Here is a 21,227-nt window from a genome sequence, read left to right as displayed (position 1 = left end):
ATTATTTACACATTGAAGTAGTATGTGTTTATTTAATGTAGTTATTTCCAGTTTGAGTAAATCAATGATAAAATTAAGTAGTTATTTATCAATTTATTTAGTGTGTTTATTACCAGTTTTAATGAATTAAAAACAAATTTAGTTACTGTGCTGTATTTATGTTTTTATTGTGGCACATTTCTCTCTCCGTACACTGCTGCCCTCTTGTGGTAAAATACATTTAAAAAAATCAAATCATTTGGTTATTTTTCTTTCTTTTGCCCTTTTTTGTACGGCAGTAGTCTGCTGTTGTCATGCTGAACTAATTCAGATCCACGTTACTCTGAGCTACCTCTTAGCTGCATGTGTTTTAGTACAGACATTAAATCCAGAATAAACTCATTTGAATCCAGACTGAAACAGACCTGGTTTTATTAGGCCAGCAGATCTCAGGTTTGTCTTCCAGCAGTGGATGATGGACACCAGCCCTAAATTTGTCCAACAACAGAACCTCTACAGTCCACAACAAACTTAGCCCCCAGTTCATGTCAACAGGTCCAGACAGTCCTCCAGCTCCAACAGGCTCCTGTCTCCGTCACCATGGTAACAGCCAGGCTCACGTTGTCTCCTCCGCCTCCGTTTATACACACTTGTCTCGTTCCTTTTTCCATGTTTTTCAGTCTCTGGTGAGGGAGGGGGTTCTTGCAGTTCCAGGTTGCAGAGAGGGTCTGGGGGGTGGGGTTTTTCTGAGAACAAGGCTGCCTGGAGATTCTGGTAAAACCTGGAAAGTAGAGCATCAGAATGTGACGTGAACTTTTATCTGTTTATTGTGTCTGGTTGAGCCACAGACTAACCGGTGTATGCGTCTAAGGTTCTCCTCCATCTTCTGATTGGCTGTTTGTGACAGGAAGTGGATGTAGTCCTGCTCAACAAGAAGCTTCCCATCGTGGCTCAGAGGGACCTCCAGGCCGTGGGTGCTCCGGACCGCCTGGAGGACAAAAGACATATTTTTAGAGGCCACAAAGGTTGTACAGCATGACTTCAGAGGCTCGGGATCAGGTCTGTCCAGAGACAGGCTCACTGAGGCTGAGGACGGGTTTTTCAACCAAACCTGTTCCAGCTTAGCTTCAGTATGAAGGCGTTTTCTATTTACATGAAATCTTCCTTCCAGTTTTGTCTTGGAGACTCCTGTGTCCAAGCCCTGCTCTCAGACTAGAAAAGTCTGGAACTGACTCTGCTGGCCTAGAGTGAAGGGATGCTCATGGTGACTGTGAGTGTGGTCATGGAGACCAACCAGACAAGACAACATGGTGGTTAGTCTCCAACTGAGCTGCGACGTGCGTGAAATCAAAGCAGCGGAGGAAGAACAAGCTCTGCTGCAAGCAGCTCAGAGTGCCTCCACTACCAGTCTGCAGACGACTGGGTATTAACACAGTCAGACTCCTCACCACGTCTGCAGAGACCCCAGCTGTTCATTAATACCAGTTAGTGACTGAAAAAACCAGTCCAAGCTGCAGCTCCGAGGAAGCTCCAACTCTTGTGAACCCCATGGCCTCTCCATGAGGATCTGAGAAGCGACCATCACTTGACCATCTGGGGTGAGGCCAGGTTTGCGCTCCATGGACAGCTGAGCTCTAAGTTTACGAACAGGATGGCTGAATTCTGGATCCCAACGAGGGACGTTCTGATATGTTTAGAAAGGTTTTCTGCTGTGGATTTAAAGCCTGTGAAAAAAGCTTTCTGTTACTTCGTTGTACCTCATTTAGTTTGGACATCGTACTCCTCATGTAGAGCTTCTTCAAACATCAGGAAATATTTCCTTACTTCTTCCCTGCTGGTTGAACAGGTCAGAATATCTTCAGGTTAGTCTCACAGCGTACCGTGATGATCTTTCCCGTCTTTCCAACAGTGATCCCAGAGTTCCTGAAGCCAGAGTTGACGGCCACGGAGTGCTGCAGAAGAGACATGACGTGGTGAATGAATACAGAAGATGTCCCCATCACTGTAGCCAGAAACCAAAGGTCTACACTATAAATCAGTCTTCCTTGACCATTAAAAAACCAGTCTGTAACAGCTTTTAATACCAGTATAAGCCAGTCTGTAACAGCTTTTAATCCCAGTATAAACCAGTGTGTAACAGCTTTTAATCCCAGTATAAACCAGTCTGTAGCAGCTTTTAATCCCAGTATAAACCAGTCTGTAACAGCTTTTAATCCCAGTATAAACCAGTCTGTAACAGCTTTTAATCCCAGTATAAACCAGTCTGTAGCAGCTTTTAATCCCAGTATAAACCAGTCTGTAGCAGCTTTTAATCCCAGTATAAACCAGTCTGTAGCAGCGTTTAATCCCAGTATAAACCAGTCTGTAGCAGCTTGTAATCCCAGTATAAACCAGTCTGTAGCAGCGTTTAATCCCAGCATAAACCAGTGTGTAGCAGCTTTTAATCCCAGTATAAACCAGTCTGTAGCAGCTTTTAATCCCAGTATAAACCAGTCTGTTGAAGCTTTTAATCCCAGTATAAACCAGTCTGTAGCTGCTTTTAAGCCCAACATAAACCAGTCTGTAACAGCTTTTAATCCCAGTATAAACTAGTCTGTAGCAGCTTTTAATCCCAGTATAAACCAGTCTGTAGCAGCTTTTAATCCCATTATAAACCAGTCTGTAGCAGCTTTTAATCCCAGTATAAACCAGTCTGTACCAGCTTTTAATCCCAGTATATACCAGTCTGTAGCAGCGTTTAATCCCAGTATAAACCAGTGTGTAGCAGCTTTTAATCCAAGTATAAACCAGTCTGTAGCAGCTTTTAATCCCAGTATAAACCAGTGTGTAGCTGCTTTTAATCCCAGTATAAACCAGTCTGTAGCAGCTTTTAATCCCAGTATAAACCAGTCTGTAGCAGCTTTTAATCCCAGTATAAACCAGTCTGTAGCAGCTTTAAATCCCAGTATAAACCAGTCTGTAGCAGCGTTTAATCCCAGTATAAACCAGTCTGTAGCAGCTTGTAATCCCAGTATAAACCAGTCTGTAGCAGCGTTTAATCTCAGCATAAACCAGTGTGTAGCAGATTTTAATCCCAGTATAAACCAGTCTGTAACATCTTTTAATCCCAGTATAAATCAGTCTGTAGCAGCTTTTAATCCCAGTATAAACCAGTCTGTAACAGCTTTTAATCCCAGTATAAACCAGTCTGTAGCAGCTTTTAATCCCAGTATAAACCAGTGTGTAGCAGCTTTTAATCCCAGTATAAACCAGTCTGTAGCTGCTTTTAAGCCCAACATAAACCAGTCTGTAGCAGTGTTTAATCCCAGTATAAAGCAGTCTGTAGCTGCTTTTAATCCCAGTATAAACCAGTCTGTAGTAGCTTTTAATACCAGTATAAACCAGTCTGTAGTAGCTTTTAATCCCAGTATAAACCAGTCTGTAGCAGCTTTTAATCCCAGTATAAACCAGTCTGTAGCAGCTTTTAATCCCAGTATAAACCAGTGTGTAGCAGCTTTTAATCCCAGTATAAACCAGTCTGTAGCAGCGTTTAATCCCAGTATAAACCAGTGTGTAGCAGCTTTTAATTCCAGCATAAACCAGTCTGTAGCAGCGTTTAATCCCAGTATAAACCAGTCTGTAGCAGCCTTTAATCCCAGTATAAACCAGTCTGTAGCAGCTTTTAATCCCAGTATAAACCAGTCTGTAGCAGCTTTTAATGCCAGTATAAACCAGTCTGTAGCAGCTTTTAATCCCAGTATAAACCAGTTTGTAGCAGCTTGTAATCCCAGTATAAACCAGTCTGTAGCAGCGTGTAATCCCAGCATAAACCAGTCTGTAGCAGCTTTTAATCCCAGTATAAACCAGTCTGCAGCAGCGTTTAATCCCAGTATAAACCAGTCTGTAGCAGCTTTTAATCCCAATATAAACCAGTCTGTAGCAGCCTTTCATCCCAGTATAAACCAGTCTGTAGCAGCCTTTAATCCCAGTATAAACCAGTCTGTAGCAGCTTGTAATCCCAGTATAAACCAGTCTATAGCAGCGTTTAATCCCAATATAAACCAGTCTGTAGCTGCTTTTAATTCCAGTATAAACCAGTCTGTAGCAGGTTTTAATCCCAGTATAAACCAGTCTGTAGCAGCTTTTAATCCCAGCATAAACCAGTCTGTAGCAGCTTGTAATCCCAGTATAAACCAGTCTGTAGCAGCGTTTAATCCCAGCATAAACCAGTGTGTAGCAGCTTTTAATCCCAGCATAAACCAGTCTGTAGCAGCTTTTAATCCCAGTATAAACCAGTCTGTTGAAGCTTTTAATCCCAGTATAAACCAGTCTGTAGCAGCGTTTAATCCCAGTATAAACCAGTCTGTAGCAGCCTTTAATCCCAGTATAAACCAGTCTGTAGCAGCTTTTAATCCCAGTATAAACCAGTCTGTAGCTACTTTTAAGCCCAACATAAACCAGTCTGTAGCAGTGTTTAATCCCAGTATAAACCAGTCTGTAGCTGCTTTTAAGCCCACCATAAACCAGACTGTAACAGCTTTTAATCCCAGTATAAACCAGTCTGTAGCAGCTTTTAATCCCAGTATAAACCAGTCTGTAGCTGCTTTTAAGCCCAGTATAAACCAGTCTGTAGCAGCGTTTAATCCCAGTATAAACCAGTGTGTAGCAGCTTTTAATCCCAGTATAAACCAGTCTGTAGCTGCTTTTAAGCCCAACATAAACCAGTCTGTAACAGCTTTTAATCCCAGTATAAACCAGTCTGTAGCAGCTTTTAATCCCAGTATAAACCAGTCTGTAGCAGCTTTTAATCCCAGTATAAACCAGTCTGTAGCAGCGTTTAATCCCAGTATAAACCAGTCTGTAGCAGCTTGTAATCCCAGTATAAACCAGTCTGTAGCAGCGTTTAATCCCAGCATAAACCAGTCTGTAACATCTTTTAATCCCAGTATAAATCAGTCTGTAGCAGCTTTTAATCCCAGTATAAACCAGTCTGTAGCAGCTTTTAATCCCAGTATAAACCAGTGTGTAGCAGCTTTTAATCCCAGTATAAACCAGTCTGTAGCAGCTTTTAATCCCAGTATAAACCAGTGTGTAGCAGCTTTTAATCCCAGTATAAACCAGTCTGTAGCTGCTTTTAAGCCCAACATAAACCAGTCTGTAGCAGTGTTTAATCCCAGTATAAACCAGTCTGTAGCTGCTTTTAAGCCCAACATAGACCAGTCTGTAACAGCTTTTAATCCCAGTATAAACCAGTCTGTAGCAGCGTTTAATCCCAGTATAAACCAGTCTGTAGCAGCTGTTAATCCCAGTATAAACCAGTGTGTAGCAGCTTTTAATCCCAGTATAAACCAGTCTGTAGCAGCTTTTAATCCCAGTATAAACCAGTCTGTAGCAGCTTTTAATCCCAGTATAAACCAGTGTGTAGCTGCTTTTAATCCCAGTATAAACCAGTGTGTAGCAGCTTTTAATCCCAGTATAAACCAGTCTGTAGCAGCTTTTAATCCCAGTATAAACCAGTCTGTAGTAGCTTTTAATACCAGTATAAACCAGTCTGTAGTAGCTTTTAATCCCAGTATAAACAAGTCTGTAGTAGCTTTTAATCCCAGTATAAACCAGTCTGTAGCAGCTTTTAATCCCAGTATAAACCAGTGTGTAGCAGCGTTTAATCCCAGCATAAACCAGTCTGTAGCAGCCTTTAATCCCAGTATAAACCAGTCTGTAGTAGCCTTTAATCCCAGTATAAACCAGTCTGTAGCAGCCTTTAATCCCAGTATAAACCAGTCTGTAGCAGCTTTTAATCCCAGTATAAACCAGTCTGTAGCAGCTTTTAATCCCAGTATAAACCAGTCTGTAGCAGAGTTTAATCCCAGCATAAACCAGTCTGTAGCAGCTTTTAATCCCAGTATAAACCAGTCTGTAGCAGCTTTTAATCCCAGTATAAACCAGTCTGTAGCAGCCTTTAATCCCAGTATAAACCAGTCTGTAGCAGCCTTTAATCCCACTATAAACCAGTCTGTAGCAGCTTTTAATCCCAGTACAAACCAGTCTGTAGCAGCGTTTAATCCCAGTATGAACCAGTCTGTAGCAGAGTTTAATCCCAGCATAAACCAGTCTGTAGCAGCTTTTAATCCCAGTATAAACCAGTCTGTAGCAGCTTTTAATCCCAGTATAAACCAGTCTGTAGCAGCCTTTAATCCCAGTATAAACCAGTCTGTAGCAGCCTTTAATCCCACTATAAACCAGTCTGTAGCAGCTTTTAATCCCAGTACAAACCAGTCTGTAGCAGCGTTTAATCCCAGTATGAACCAGTCTGTAGCAGCTTTTAATCCCAGTATAAACCAGTCTGCAGCAGCTTTTAATCCCAGTATAAACCAGTCTGTAACAGTTTTTAATCCCAGTATAAACCAGTCTGTAGCAGCTTTTAATCCCAGTATAAACCAGTGTGTAGCAGCTTTTAATCCCAGTATAAACCAGTGTGTAGCAGCTTTTAATCCCAGTATAAACCAGTGTGTAGCAGCTTTTAATCCCAGTATAAACCAGTCTGTAGCAGCTTTTAATCCCAGTATAAACCAGTCTGTAGCAGCTTTTTAATCCCAGTATAAACCAGTGTGTAGCAGCTTTTAATCCCAGTATAAACCAGTCTGTAGCAGCCTTTAATCCCAGTATAAACCAGTCTGTAGCAGCTTTTAATCCTAGTATAAACCAGTCTGTAGTAGCTTTTAATCCCAGTATAAACCAGTCTGTAGCAGCTTTTAATCCCAGTATAAACCAGTCTGTAGCAGCGTTTAATCCCAGTATAAACCAGTCTGTAGCAGCTTTTAATTCCAGTATAGACCAGTCTGTAGCAGCTTTTAATCCCAGTATAAACCAGTCTGTAGCAGCGTTTAATCCCAGTATAAACCAGTCTGTAGTAGCTTTTAATCCCAGTATAAACCAGTCTGTAGCAGCTTTTAATACCAGTATAAACCAGTCTGTAGCAGCTTTTAAGCCCAACATAAACCAGTCTGTAGCAGTGTTTAATCCCAGTATAAACCAGTCTGTAGCAGCTTTTAAGCCCACCATAAACCAGTCTGTAACAGCTTTTAATCCCAGTATAAACCAGTCTGTAGCAGCGTTTAATCCCAGTATAAACCAGTCTGTAGCAGCTTTTAATCCCAGTATAAACCAGTCTGTAGCAGCTTTTAATCCCAGTATAAACCAGTCTGTAGCAGCGTTTAATCCCAGTATAAACCAGTCTGTAGTAGCTTTTAATCCCAGTATAAACCAGTCTGTAGCAGCTTTTAATACCAGTATAAACCAGTCTGTAGCAGCTTTTAAGCCCAACATAAACCAGTCTGTAGCAGTGTTTAATCCCAGTATAAACCAGTCTGTAGCAGCTTTTAAGCCCACCATAAACCAGTCTGTAACAGCTTTTAATCCCAGTATAAACCAGTCTGTAGCAGATTTTAATCCCAGTATAAACCAGTCTGTAGCTGCTTTTAAGCCCAGTATAAACCAGTCTGTAGCAGCGTTTAATCCCAGTATAAACCAGTGTGTAGCAGCTTTTAGTCCCAGTATAAACCAGTCTGTAGCTGCTTTTAAGCCCAACATAAACCAGTCTGTAACAGCTTTTAATCCCAGTATAAACCAGTTTGTAGCAGCTTTTAATCCCAGTATAAACCAGTCTGTAGCAGCTTTTAATCCCAGTATAAACCAGTCTGTAGCAGCGTTTAATCCCAGTATAAACCAGTCTGTAGCAGCTTGTAATCCCAGTATAAACCAGTCTGTAGCAGCGTTTAATCCCAGCATAAACCAGTGTGTAGCAGCTTTTAATCCCAGTATAAACCAGTCTGTAACATCTTTTAATCCCAGTATAAATCAGTCTGTAGCAGCTTTTAATCCCAGTATAAACCAGTCTGTAGCAGCTTTTAATCCCAGTATAAACCAGTCTGTAGCAGCTTTTAATCCCAGTATAAACCAGTCTGTAGCAGCTTTTAATCCCAGTATAAACCAGTGTGTAGCAGCTTTTAATCCCAATATAAACCAGTCTGTAGCAGCGTTTAATCCCAGTATAAACCAGTCTGTAACAGCTTTTAATCCCAGTATAAACCAGTCTGTAGCAGCTTTTAATCCCAGTATAAACCAGTCTGCAGCAGCTTTTAATCCCAGTATAAACCAGTCTGTAACAGTTTTTAATCCCAGTATAAACCAGTCTGTAGCAGCTTTTAATCCCAGTATAAACCAGTGTGTAGCAGCTTTTAATCCCAGTATAAACCAGTGTGTAGCAGCTTTTAATCCCAGTATAAACCAGTGTGTAGCAGCTTTTAATCCCAGTATAAACCAGTCTGTAGCAGCTTTTAATCCCAGTATGAACCAGTCTGTAGTAGCTTTTTAATCCCAGTATAAACCAGTGTGTAGCAGCTTTTAATCCCAGTATAAACCAGTCTGTAGCAGCCTTTAATCCCAGTATAAACCAGTCTGTAGCAGCTTTTAATCCTAGTATAAACCAGTCTGTAGTAGCTTTTAATCCCAGTATAAACCAGTCTGTAGCAGCTTTTAATCCCAATATAAACCAGTCTGTAGCAGCGTTTAATCCCAGTATAAACCAGTCTGTAACAGCTTTTAATCCCAGTATAAACCAGTCTGTAGCAGCTTTTAATCCCAGTATAAACCAGTCTGCAGCAGCTTTTAATCCCAGTATAAACCAGTGTGTAGCAGCTTTTAATCCCAGTATAAACCAGTGTGTAGCAGCTTTTAATCCCAGTATAAACCAGTGTGTAGCAGCTTTTAATCCCAGTATAAACCAGTCTGTAGCAGCTTTTAATCCCAGTATAAACCAGTCTGTAGTAGCTTTTTAATCCCAGTATAAACCAGTGTGTAGCAGCTTTTAAGCCCACCATAAACCAGTCTGTAACAGCTTTTAATCCCAGTATAAACCAGTGTGTAGCAGATTTTAATCCCAGTATAAACCAGTCTGTAGCAGCTTTTAATCCCAGTATAAACCAGTCTGTAGTAGCTTTTTAATCCCAGTATAAACCAGTGTGTAGCAGCTTTTAATCCCAGTATAAACCAGTCTGTAGCAGCCTTTAATCCCAGTATAAACCAGTCTGTAGCAGCTTTTAATCCTAGTATAAACCAGTCTGTAGTAGCTTTTAATCCCAGTATAAACCAGTCTGTAGCAGCTTTTAATCCCAGTATAAACCAGTCTGTAGCAGCGTTTAATCCCAGTATAAACCAGTCTGTAGCAGCTTTTAATCCCAGTATAAACCAGTCTGTAGCAGCTTTTAATCCCAGTATAAACCAGTCTGTAGCAGCGTTTAATCCCAGTATAAACCAGTCTGTAGCAGCTTTTAATCCCAGTATAAACCAGTCTGTAGCAGCTTTTAATACCAGTATAAACCAGTCTGTAGCAGCTTTTAAGCCCAACATAAACCAGTCTGTAGCAGTGTTTAATCCCAGTATAAACCAGTCTGTAGCAGCTTTTAAGCCCACCATAAACCAGTCTGTAACAGCTTTTAATCCCAGTATAAACCAGTCTGTAGCAGATTTTAATCCCAGTATAAACCAGTCTGTAGCAGCTTGTAATCCCAGTATAAACCAGTCTGTAGCTGCTTTTAAGCCTAGTATAAACCAGTCTGTAGCAGCGTTTAATCCCAGTATAAACCAGTGTGTAGCAGCTTTTAGTCCCAGTATAAACCAGTCTGTAGCTGCTTTTAAGCCCAACATAAACCAGTCTGTAACAGCTTTTAATCCCAGTATAAACCAGTTTGTAGCAGCTTTTAATCCCAGTATAAACCAGTCTGTAGCAGCTTTTAATCCCAGTATAAACCAGTCTGTAGCAGCGTTTAATCCCAGTATAAACCAGTCTGTAGCAGCTTGTAATCCCAGTATAAACCAGTCTGTAGCAGCGTTTAATCCCAGCATAAACCAGTGTGTAGCAGCTTTTAATCCCAGTATAAACCAGTCTGTAACATCTTTTAATCCCAGTATAAATCAGTCTGTAGCAGCTTTTAATCCCAGTATAAACCAGTCTGTAGCAGCTTTTAATCCCAGTATAAACCAGTCTGTAGCAGCTTTTAATCCCAGTATAAACCAGTCTGTAGCAGCTTTTAATCCCAGTATAAACCAGTGTGTAGCAGCTTTTAATCCCAATATAAACCAGTCTGTAGCAGCGTTTAATCCCAGTATAAACCAGTCTGTAACAGCTTTTAATCCCAGTATAAACCAGTCTGTAGCAGCTTTTAATCCCAGTATAAACCAGTCTGCAGCAGCTTTTAATCCCAGTATAAACCAGTCTGTAACAGTTTTTAATCCCAGTATAAACCAGTCTGTAGCAGCTTTTAATCCCAGTATAAACCAGTGTGTAGCAGCTTTTAATCCCAGTATAAACCAGTGTGTAGCAGCTTTTAATCCCAGTATAAACCAGTGTGTAGCAGCTTTTAATCCCAGTATAAACCAGTCTGTAGCAGCTTTTAATCCCAGTATAAACCAGTGTGTAGCAGCTTTTAATCCCAGTATAAACCAGTCTGTAGCAGCCTTTAATCCCAGTATAAACCAGTCTGTAGCAGCTTTTAATCCTAGTATAAACCAGTCTGTAGTAGCTTTTAATCCCAGTATAAACCAGTGTGTAGCAGCTTTTAATCCCAGTATAAACCAGTCTGTAGCAGCTTTTAATCCCAGTATAAACCAGTCTGTAGCAGCTTTTAATCCCAGTATAAACCAGTCTGTAGCAGCTTTTAATCCCAGTATAAACCAGTGTGTAGCAGCTTTTAATCCCAATATAAACCAGTCTGTAGCAGCGTTTAATCCCAGTATAAACCAGTCTGTAACAGCTTTTAATCCCAGTATAAACCAGTCTGTAGCAGCTTTTAATCCCAGTATAAACCAGTCTGCAGCAGCTTTTAATCCCAGTATAAACCAGTCTGTAACAGTTTTTAATCCCAGTATAAACCAGTCTGTAGCAGCTTTTAATCCCAGTATAAACCAGTGTGTAGCAGCTTTTAATCCCAGTATAAACCAGTGTGTAGCAGCTTTTAATCCCAGTATAAACCAGTGTGTAGCAGCTTTTAATCCCAGTATAAACCAGTCTGTAGCAGCTTTTAATCCCAGTATAAACCAGTCTGTAGTAGCTTTTTAATCCCAGTATAAACCAGTGTGTAGCAGCTTTTAATCCCAGTATAAACCAGTCTGTAGCAGCCTTTAATCCCAGTATAAACCAGTCTGTAGCAGCTTTTAATCCTAGTATAAACCAGTCTGTAGTAGCTTTTAATCCCAGTATAAACCAGTCTGTAGCAGCTTTTAATCCCAGTATAAACCAGTCTGTAGCAGCGTTTAATCCCAGTATAAACCAGTCTGTAGCAGCTTTTAATCCCAGTATAAACCAGTCTGTAGCAGCTTTTAATCCCAGTATAAACCAGTCTGTAGCAGCGTTTAATCCCAGTATAAACCAGTCTGTAGTAGCTTTTAATCCCAGTATAAACCAGTCTGTAGCAGCTTTTAATACCAGTATAAACCAGTCTGTAGCAGCTTTTAAGCCCAACATAAACCAGTCTGTAGCAGTGTTTAATCCCAGTATAAACCAGTCTGTAGCAGCTTTTAAGCCCACCATAAACCAGTCTGTAACAGCTTTTAATCCCAGTATAAACCAGTCTGTAGCAGATTTTAATCCCAGTATAAACCAGTCTGTAGCTGCTTTTAAGCCCAGTATAAACCAGTCTGTAGCAGCGTTTAATCCCAGTATAAACCAGTGTGTAGCAGCTTTTAGTCCCAGTATAAACCAGTCTGTAGCTGCTTTTAAGCCCAACATAAACCAGTCTGTAACAGCTTTTAATCCCAGTATAAACCAGTTTGTAGCAGCTTTTAATCCCAGTATAAACCAGTCTGTAGCAGCTTTTAATCCCAGTATAAACCAGTCTGTAGCAGCGTTTAATCCCAGTATAAACCATTCTGTAGAAGCTTGTAATCCCAGTATAAACCAGTCTGTAGCAGCGTTTAATCCCAGCATAAACCAGTGTGTAGCAGCTTTTAATCCCAGTATAAACCAGTCTGTAACATCTTTTAATCCCAGTATAAATCAGTCTGTAGCAGCTTTTAATCCCAGTATAAACCAGTCTGTAGCAGCTTTTAATCCCAGTATAAACCAGTCTGTAGCAGCTTTTAATCCCAGTATAAACCAGTCTGTAGCAGCTTTTAATCCCAGTATAAACCAGTGTGTAGCAGCTTTTAATCCCAATATAAACCAGTCTGTAGCAGCGTTTAATCCCAGTATAAACCAGTCTGTAACAGCTTTTAATCCCAGTATAAACCAGTCTGTAGCAGCTTTTAATCCCAGTATAAACCAGTCTGCAGCAGCTTTTAATCCCAGTATAAACCAGTCTGTAACAGTTTTTAATCCCAGTATAAACCAGTCTGTAGCAGCTTTTAATCCCAGTATAAACCAGTGTGTAGCAGCTTTTAATCCCAGTATAAACCAGTGTGTAGCAGCTTTTAATCCCAGTATAAACCAGTGTGTAGCAGCTTTTAATCCCAGTATAAACCAGTCTGTAGCAGCTTTTAATCCCAGTATAAACCAGTCTGTAGTAGCTTTTTAATCCCAGTATAAACCAGTGTGTAGCAGCTTTTAATCCCAGTATAAACCAGTCTGTAGCAGCCTTTAATCCCAGTATAAACCAGTCTGTAGCAGCTTTTAATCCTAGTATAAACCAGTCTGTAGTAGCTTTTAATCCCAGTATAAACCAGTCTGTAGCAGCTTTTAATCCCAATATAAACCAGTCTGTAGCAGCGTTTAATCCCAGTATAAACCAGTCTGTAACAGCTTTTAATCCCAGTATAAACCAGTCTGTAGCAGCTTTTAATCCCAGTATAAACCAGTCTGCAGCAGCTTTTAATCCCAGTATAAACCAGTGTGTAGCAGCTTTTAATCCCAGTATAAACCAGTGTGTAGCAGCTTTTAATCCCAGTATAAACCAGTGTGTAGCAGCTTTTAATCCCAGTATAAACCAGTCTGTAGCAGCTTTTAATCCCAGTATAAACCAGGCTGTAGTAGCTTTTTAATCCCAGTATAAACCAGTGTGTAGCAGCTTTTAAGCCCACCATAAACCAGTCTGTAACAGCTTTTAATCCCAGTATAAACCAGTGTGTAGCAGCTTTTAATCCCAGTATAAACCAGTCTGTAGCAGCTTTTAATCCCAGTATAAACCAGTCTGTAGTAGCTTTTTAATCCCAGTATAAACCAGTGTGTAGCAGCTTTTAATCCCAGTATAAACCAGTCTGTAGCAGCTTTCAATCCCAGTGTAAACCAGTCTGTAGCAGCTTTTAATCCCAGTATTAACCAGTCTGTAACAGCTTTTAATCCCAGTATAAACCAGTCTGTAGCAGCGTTTAATCCCAGTGTAAACCAGTCTGTAGCAGCTTTTAATCCCAGTATAAACCAGTCTGTAGCAGCTTTTAATCCCAGTATAAACCAGTCTGTAGCAGCTTTTAATCCCAGTATAAACCAGTCTGCAGCAGCTTTTAATCCCAGTATAAACCAGTGTGTAGCAGCTTTTAATCCCAGTATAAACCAGTCTGTAGCAGCTTTTAATCCCAGTGTAAACCAGTCTGTAGCAGCTTTTAATCCCAGTATTAACCAGTCTGTAACAGCTTTTAATCCCAGTATAAACCAGTCTGTAGCAGCGTTTAATCCCAGTGTAAACCAGTCTGTAGCAGCTTTTAATCCCAGTATAAACCAGTCTGTAGCAGCTTTTAATCCCAGTATAAACCAGTCTGTAGCAGCTTTTAATCCCAGTGTAAACCAGTCTGTAGCTGCTTTTAATCCCAGTATAAACCAGTCTGTAGTAGCTTTTAATCCCAGTATAAACCAGTCTGTAGCAGCTTTTAATCTCAGTATAAACCAGTGTGTAGCAGCTTTTAATCCCTGTATAAACCAGTCTGTAACAGCTTTTAATCCCAGTATAAACCAGTCTGTAGTAGTTTTTAATCCCAGTATAAACCAGTGTGTAGCAGCTTTTAATCCCAGTGTAAACCAGTCTGTAGTAGCTTTTAATCCCAGTATAAACCAGTCTGTAACAGCTTTTAATCCCAGTATAAACCAGTCTGTAGCAGCTTTTAATCCCAGTATAAACCAGTCTGCAGCAGCTTTTAATCCCAGTATAAACCAGTCTGTAACAGTTTTTAATCCCAGTATAAACCAGTCTGTAGCAGCTTTTAATCCCAGTATAAACCAGTGTGTAGCAGCTTTTAATCCCAGTATAAACCAGTGTGTAGCAGCTTTTAATCCCAGTATAAACCAGTGTGTAGCAGCTTTTAATCCCAGTATAAACCAGTCTGTAGCAGCTTTTAATCCCAGTATAAACCAGTGTGTAGCAGCTTTTAATCCCAGTATAAACCAGTCTGTAGCAGCCTTTAATCCCAGTATAAACCAGTCTGTAGCAGCTTTTAATCCTAGTATAAACCAGTCTGTAGTAGCTTTTAATCCCAGTATAAACCAGTGTGTAGCAGCTTTTAATCCCAGTATAAACCAGTCTGTAGCAGCTTTTAATCCCAGTATAAACCAGTCTGTAGCAGCTTTTAATCCCAGTATAAACCAGTCTGTAGCAGCTTTTAATCCCAGTATAAACCAGTGTGTAGCAGCTTTTAATCCCAATATAAACCAGTCTGTAGCAGCGTTTAATCCCAGTATAAACCAGTCTGTAACAGCTTTTAATCCCAGTATAAACCAGTCTGTAGCAGCTTTTAATCCCAGTATAAACCAGTCTGCAGCAGCTTTTAATCCCAGTATAAACCAGTCTGTAACAGTTTTTAATCCCAGTATAAACCAGTCTGTAGCAGCTTTTAATCCCAGTATAAACCAGTGTGTAGCAGCTTTTAATCCCAGTATAAACCAGTGTGTAGCAGCTTTTAATCCCAGTATAAACCAGTGTGTAGCAGCTTTTAATCCCAGTATAAACCAGTCTGTAGCAGCTTTTAATCCCAGTATAAACCAGTCTGTAGTAGCTTTTTAATCCCAGTATAAACCAGTGTGTAGCAGCTTTTAATCCCAGTATAAACCAGTCTGTAGCAGCTTTTAATCCCAGTATAAACCAGTCTGTAGCAGCTTTTAATCCCAGTATAAACCAGTCTGTAGTAGCTTTTAATCCCAGTATAAACCAGTCTGTAGCAGCTTTTAATCCCAGTATAAACCAGTCTGTAGCAGCGTTTAATCCCAGTATAAACCAGTCTGTAGCAGCTTTTAATCCCAGTATAAACCAGTCTGTAGCAGCTTTTAATCCCAGTATAAACCAGTCTGTAGCAGCGTTTAATCCCAGTATAAACCAGTCTGTAGTAGCTTTTAATCCCAGTATAAACCAGTCTGTAGCAGCTTTTAATACCAGTATAAACCAGTCTGTAGCAGCTTTTAAGCCCAACATAAACCAGTCTGTAGCAGTGTTTAATCCCAGTATAAACCAGTCTGTAGCAGCTTTTAAGCCCACCATAAACCAGTCTGTAACAGCTTTTAATCCCAGTATAAACCAGTCTGTAGCAGATTTTAATCCCAGTATAAACCAGTCTGTAGCTGCTTTTAAGCCCAGTATAAACCAGTCTGTAGCAGCGTTTAATCCCAGTATAAACCAGTGTGTAGCAGCTTTTAGTCCCAGTATAAACCAGTCTGTAGCTGCTTTTAAGCCCAACATAAACCAGTCTGTAACAGCTTTTAATCCCAGTATAAACCAGTTTGTAGCAGCTTTTAATCCCAGTATAAACCAGTCTGTAGCAGCTTTTAATCCCAGTATAAACCAGTCTGTAGCAGCGTTTAATCCCAGTATAAACCAGTCTGTAGCAGCTTTTAATCCCAGTATAAACCAGTCTGTAGCAGCGTTTAATCCCAGCATAAACCAGTGTGTAGCAGCTTTTAATCCCAGTATAAACCAGTCTGTAACATCTTTTAATCCCAGTATAAATCAGTCTGTAGCAGCTTTTAATCCCAGTATAAACCAGTCTGTAGCAGCTTTTAATCCCAGTATAAACCAGTCTGTAGCAGCTTTTAATCCCAGTATAAACCAGTCTGTAGCAGCTTTTAATCCCAGTATAAACCAGTGTGTAGCAGCTTTTAATCCCAATATAAACCAGTCTGTAGCAGCGTTTAATCCCAGTATAAACCAGTCTGTAACAGCTTTTAATCCCAGTATAAACCAGTCTGTAGCAGCTTTTAATCCCAGTATAAACCAGTCTGCAGCAGCTTTTAATCCCAGTATAAACCAGTGTGTAGCAGCTTTTAATCCCAGTATAAACCAGTGTGTAGCAGCTTTTAATCCCAGTATAAACCAGTGTGTAGCAGCTTTTAATCCCAGTATAAACCAGTCTGTAGCAGCTTTTAATCCCAGTATAAACCAGTCTGTAGTAGCTTTTTAATCCCAGTATAAACCAGTGTGTAGCAGCTTTTAAGCCCACCATAAACCAGTCTGTAACAGCTTTTAATCCCAGTATAAACCAGTGTGTAGCAGCTTTTAATCCCAGTATAAACCAGTCTGTAGCAGCTTTTAATCCCAGTATAAACCAGTCTGTAGTAGCTTTTAATCCCAGTATAAACCAGTGTGTAGCAGCTTTTAATCCCAGTATAAACCAGTCTGTAGCAGCTTTTAATCCCAGTGTAAACCAGTCTGTAGCAGCTTTTAATCCCAGTATTAACCAGTCTGTAACAGCTTTTAATCCCAGTATAAACCAGTCTGTAGCAGCGTTTAATCCCAGTGTAAACCAGTCTGTAGCAGCTTTTAATCCCAGTATAAACCAGTCTGTAGCAGCTTTTAATCCCAGTATAAACCAGTCTGTAGCAGCTTTTAATCCCAGTATAAACCAGTCTGCAGCAGCTTTTAATCCCAGTATAAACCAGTGTGTAGCAGCTTTTAATCCCAGTATAAACCAGTCTGTAGCAGCTTTTAATCCCAGTGTAAACCAGTCTGTAGCAGCTTTTAATCCCAGTATTAACCAGTCTGTAACAGCTTTTAATCCCAGTATAAACCAGTCTGTAGCAGCGTTTAATCCCAGTGTAAACCAGTCTGTAGCAGCTTTTAATCCCAGTATAAACCAGTCTGTAGCAGCTTTTAATCCCAGTATAAACCAGTCTGTAGCAGCTTTTAATCCCAGTGTAAACCAGTCTGTAGCTGCTTTTAATCCCAGTATAAACCAGTCTGTAGTAGCTTTTAATCCCAGTATAAACCAGTCTGTAGCAGCTTTTAATCTCAGTATAAACCAGTGTGTAGCAGCTTTTAATCCCTGTATAAACCAGTCTGTAACAGCTTTTAATCCCAGTATAAACCAGTCTGTAGTAGTTTTTAATCCCAGTATAAACCAGTGTGTAGCAGCTTTTAATCCCAGTGTAAACCAGTCTGTAGTAGCTTTTAATCCCAGTATAAACCAGTCTGTAGCAGCTTTTAATCTCAGGATAAACCAGTCTGTAACAGCTTTTAATCCCAGTATAAACCAGTCTGTAACAGCTTTTAATCCCAGTATAAACCAGTCTGTAGTAGTTTTTAATCCCAGTATAAACCAGTGTGTAGCAGCTTTTAATCCCAGTGTAAACCAGTCTGTAGTAGCTTTTAATCCCAGTATAAACCAGTCTGTAGCAGCTTTTAATCCCAGTATAAACCAGTGTGTAGCAGCTTTTAATCCCAGTATAAACCAGTCTGTAGCTGCTTTTAATCCCAGTATAAACCAGTGTGTAGCAGCTTTTAATCCCAGTGTAAACCAGTCTGTAGTAGCTTTTAATCCCAGTCAGCATCAGACGTGTTCCTCAGCTGTCAGATTATGAGGCTAAAATGATGTAAAATGAATGTATGAATAGAAATGTTGATCTACATGATGCTACTTTATTTTAAACTAAATAAATGATGATTTTCTATCTAATGAATGCAAAACTGGTTTGTTTGTTTTTTATGCTGAGATTGTTAGTCTGGGAAACCGGGGATATCACCTGGATTTCAGGTTAGCTGTTGCCGCTGCTGCATTAGGAGGCTCATCGTGGCCTTCCTCAGCTCCTTCAAAAACAAGCTCCGCTCCTTAGACAGGTGAAATGGGTATGTTTGGTAAATATGTTCTTAATGTATCAGTATTTTTGGTAGGAATGTAGCAGTGGCACACAGCAGTGTGTGTGTGTGTGTGGGAGATGGGGGATATGTGGTAGGGGGCTTGCGCCCCAATAGAGCTTTATACCTAGCAACACCCCTGAAGTAGACGGCATAAAACCTAAATTAGATCAAATTTAACCATCAATCTCACCATCAGCTGCGCATCCTCCAGCTTCCGACACTGAACATGAAGCACAAAAGGCTCAAACTTCAATACAGCATCTCTGCTGGACCTGCACAGACCAGACATCTAAAGACAGAAACAGAAGTGATGAAGACAGTCGGTCATCATTTTATCTGTTTCTGAGGACAATAACCGGAGTCTCACTAGCTCATCACAGCTGCATTCACGGTGTGAGACGAAGAGCCAGACACAGTTCTGTTTCTGGACGTCGCTGCTTCCTGGAGCCTGAAGAAGAAGAAGAGGGACATCTGTAAGGACATTTAACTGAGCTGGAAGGACCGAGGGAGGTCTGGCTCATCGCGTCCAACAGGACAGGGTGAGGAGGACCGAGGGAGGTCTGGCTCACCGCGTCCACCAGGACGATTCTGCCGGAACATGAGCTGGTGGTGAAGAACTCCTCGCGGCTGTTGAGCAGTGACACGACATGTCCAATGTCTTCATCCACGCTGCCTTTCTTACTCTGGTCCAGTTTGTTCAGACACTGTTTCTTCCACCGACTGAAGGTTTCCTCCATGACTACCGGAAATTTGCGAGAAACTCAACGAATCTTCTAGAAACGGCGACAAGACTAATTTAACACACATCATTCACTTCCTTTCATCATTTTAAGCTTCTTCTTCTTCTTTTTTTGCTTCTTCTTCTTCTTCTTCTTCTTCTGCGTCTTCTTCTTCTTCTTCTGGTGCCTTTTGTTGGAGGTCGACAAACAAATTTAAGAGGTGAATTGCCGCCACCAACCGGTATGGAGTAGGCAAAATAAAATAATAAAATAAAATAAAAATAATATAAATAAAATAAAATAAAAACATATTTTCCAAAGCTCAGACAGCTAAATATGATCTTTTAATGGATATCTCCTACATTATTCTGTAACATATCTGTACTTTTTTGCTCTGAATCTTTTGTCTGTCTCCGTCCTTTCTGCCTCATATTTTGACACTTCATCAGAACATGTGCTATGGTTTCATTATCATTACAGAATGTACATTTAACTGTGTCCTGCTTGCTCATTAAATAAATAATGTCCCAACCTGAGCATGGACATTACGCTGTCGTATCTGCTGTTTCCCACTGCCTCCTCCGTTCTCCCACGTTCTTTCTGTGCAGCCTGTACAGAAAGTCTCAGTGGCAGGTTCAGTTGAGGGTTTGTCTCATAATCATACACACTTTTCAACAATGCGCATTTTTCTGTTTTATCAGGTCTTATAACAACACCTGGACACATGTTTACAAGAGGCTATGCAACAAACACCGCCAATCTTATCAAGAAGGATAACTTCTTCATCCTCACAGGGAAGCAACATAGTTATTGGTAGTATGTATTAGGGATGAGTGGATTGATACTTTGGAGTCGATACGTCAATATCAGCCAGTTAAAATATCAAATTTGATACTTCTTTTGAGTATTGAGATACCTCTGCTGATACAAAACATGCCATTTGTTTTCACTTTTGAGAGTTTTAGGCAATAAAATTGCACGTGAAGCCCAGCCACAGCGTATTCCTTCATGTCACATGATCATGGCAGCCCTTCAGAAGTCTTAATGATGATGCTGCTGCTGTTAATGATGATGAGGGTTTTTTGTAATATTTTCCTGGTTTAATCCAGGTTATTGCACATTATGTTTTATTTTGTTTATCATATTACTGTTTTTTCAATTTAAGAAATTTAAATAATCTTATATTGATCTATAGTTTAATTATTTTATCATTTAAATAAATGTATTTCTCTTATTTTTATTTAATTTACTCATCAGTATAATTGTTATTTTAAATACATTACTTTTAAGTACTGGTGTTCTTGAGTTTATTTATTCATTCCCCTGGCAGATGCAGAGAAGCTCGTCCCTGCCTTTGTCTCCTGCAGGCTAGATTACTGTAATGCACTCCTCATCGGGATCCCTCGCAAGAGCATTCAGAGGCTGTAATACATCCAGAACAGCCAGCATCCTGATGAGGGTCCGCAAGCAAGACCATATCACCTCCATCCTGAAAACTCTTCACTGGCTCCCCATCCCACTCAGGATAGAATACAAGGTCTCCCTCCTCACCTACCAGTGCATTCATGGACATGCCCCTCTTTACCTACAGGAACTCCTCACCCCTCCTTACAAACCCTCCGTTCTACAACCACAAGCACCCTCCAAGTTCCCAGAACTAAGCTTCGTAGCATGCTGCCCCAAGACTGTGGAACCCCTACCAGACCACCTGAGAAGTCCACAGTCTTTAGAAGTTTTTAAGCAAAACCTTCCTTTTAAAAAAAGGCTTCTATTAAATAGTATTTTATTGACTTTTTTTATTCCTGTTTTCTGTAAGCACTTCGAGATTCCCTGCAATGTAAAGTGCCATACAAATAAAATGTTTTCTTCTTCTTCTTCTTCTTATTATTATTATTATTATTATTATTATTATTATTATTATTATTATTATTATTTATGTTGCCCTTGCAAATATTTATAAATATATTATAATATAATTGGGGTTTTCCTTTGAGGGCCAAGAAGTATCGATGTTGGTATTAATGAAAAAGTACCATAAACTAATAGTATTGTATCAACAGTAAAAATGTTGGTATTGTCCATCCCTAGTGTGTAACAGTGTGTACTGGTTGCGTACACTACCTATCACTCTTTCTACGCGTATCCTAAAGTGTGCCGTAGCACTCTTCTTGATGATCATGCTCTTCTTCCTCTGCAGCTCCTGCTGGCTTGCTATGCCACAAGGAAAATGGCGGCGCAGGCACACTCAGCAGCTCCAGGTGCTCAAAAACGTTTGTTTTGATGTTTTTGTTCACGTTTCCTGTATTTTTTAACCCATAAGGACCCACAGTGACCCTGTTGTCTCATGCCCTGTCAACGTTCTGGATGCGTCCATGTTAAGCTAAATCCTTGATTTTTCACTCATGAATCCCAGAGTAATACCTATAGCGCATTTATGATAGGTCATGTGACCAGTGGGGTGATCATGTGTTTCCATACCAACCAACTGAACGTGACTGAAAGCTGCATG

General features: G+C 40.2%; 1 protein-coding gene across 1 annotated transcript; it reads right to left on the bottom strand.

The window, feature by feature from the left end:
• tyw3 (tRNA-yW synthesizing protein 3 homolog (S. cerevisiae)) lies at positions 1–18,923 on the bottom strand. The gene is made up of 6 exons (XM_041993013.1): positions 18,569–18,923; positions 18,367–18,447; positions 18,190–18,288; positions 1,860–1,931; positions 834–967; positions 1–760 (listed from the first exon to the last, which is right to left on the bottom strand). The coding sequence occupies exons 1-6, from the start codon at positions 18,734–18,736 to the stop codon at positions 523–525; spliced, it is 792 nt and encodes a 263-aa protein (XP_041848947.1). The 5' UTR covers positions 18,737–18,923; the 3' UTR covers positions 1–522.
• Between the last annotated feature and the right edge of the window lie 2,304 nt (positions 18,924–21,227).

Source organism: Melanotaenia boesemani, chromosome 8 (genome assembly GCF_017639745.1).
Source record: "Melanotaenia boesemani isolate fMelBoe1 chromosome 8, fMelBoe1.pri, whole genome shotgun sequence".
NCBI classification, from domain to species: domain Eukaryota; kingdom Metazoa; phylum Chordata; class Actinopteri; order Atheriniformes; family Melanotaeniidae; genus Melanotaenia; species Melanotaenia boesemani.
This window is presented reverse-complemented; position numbering and strand designations above follow the sequence as displayed.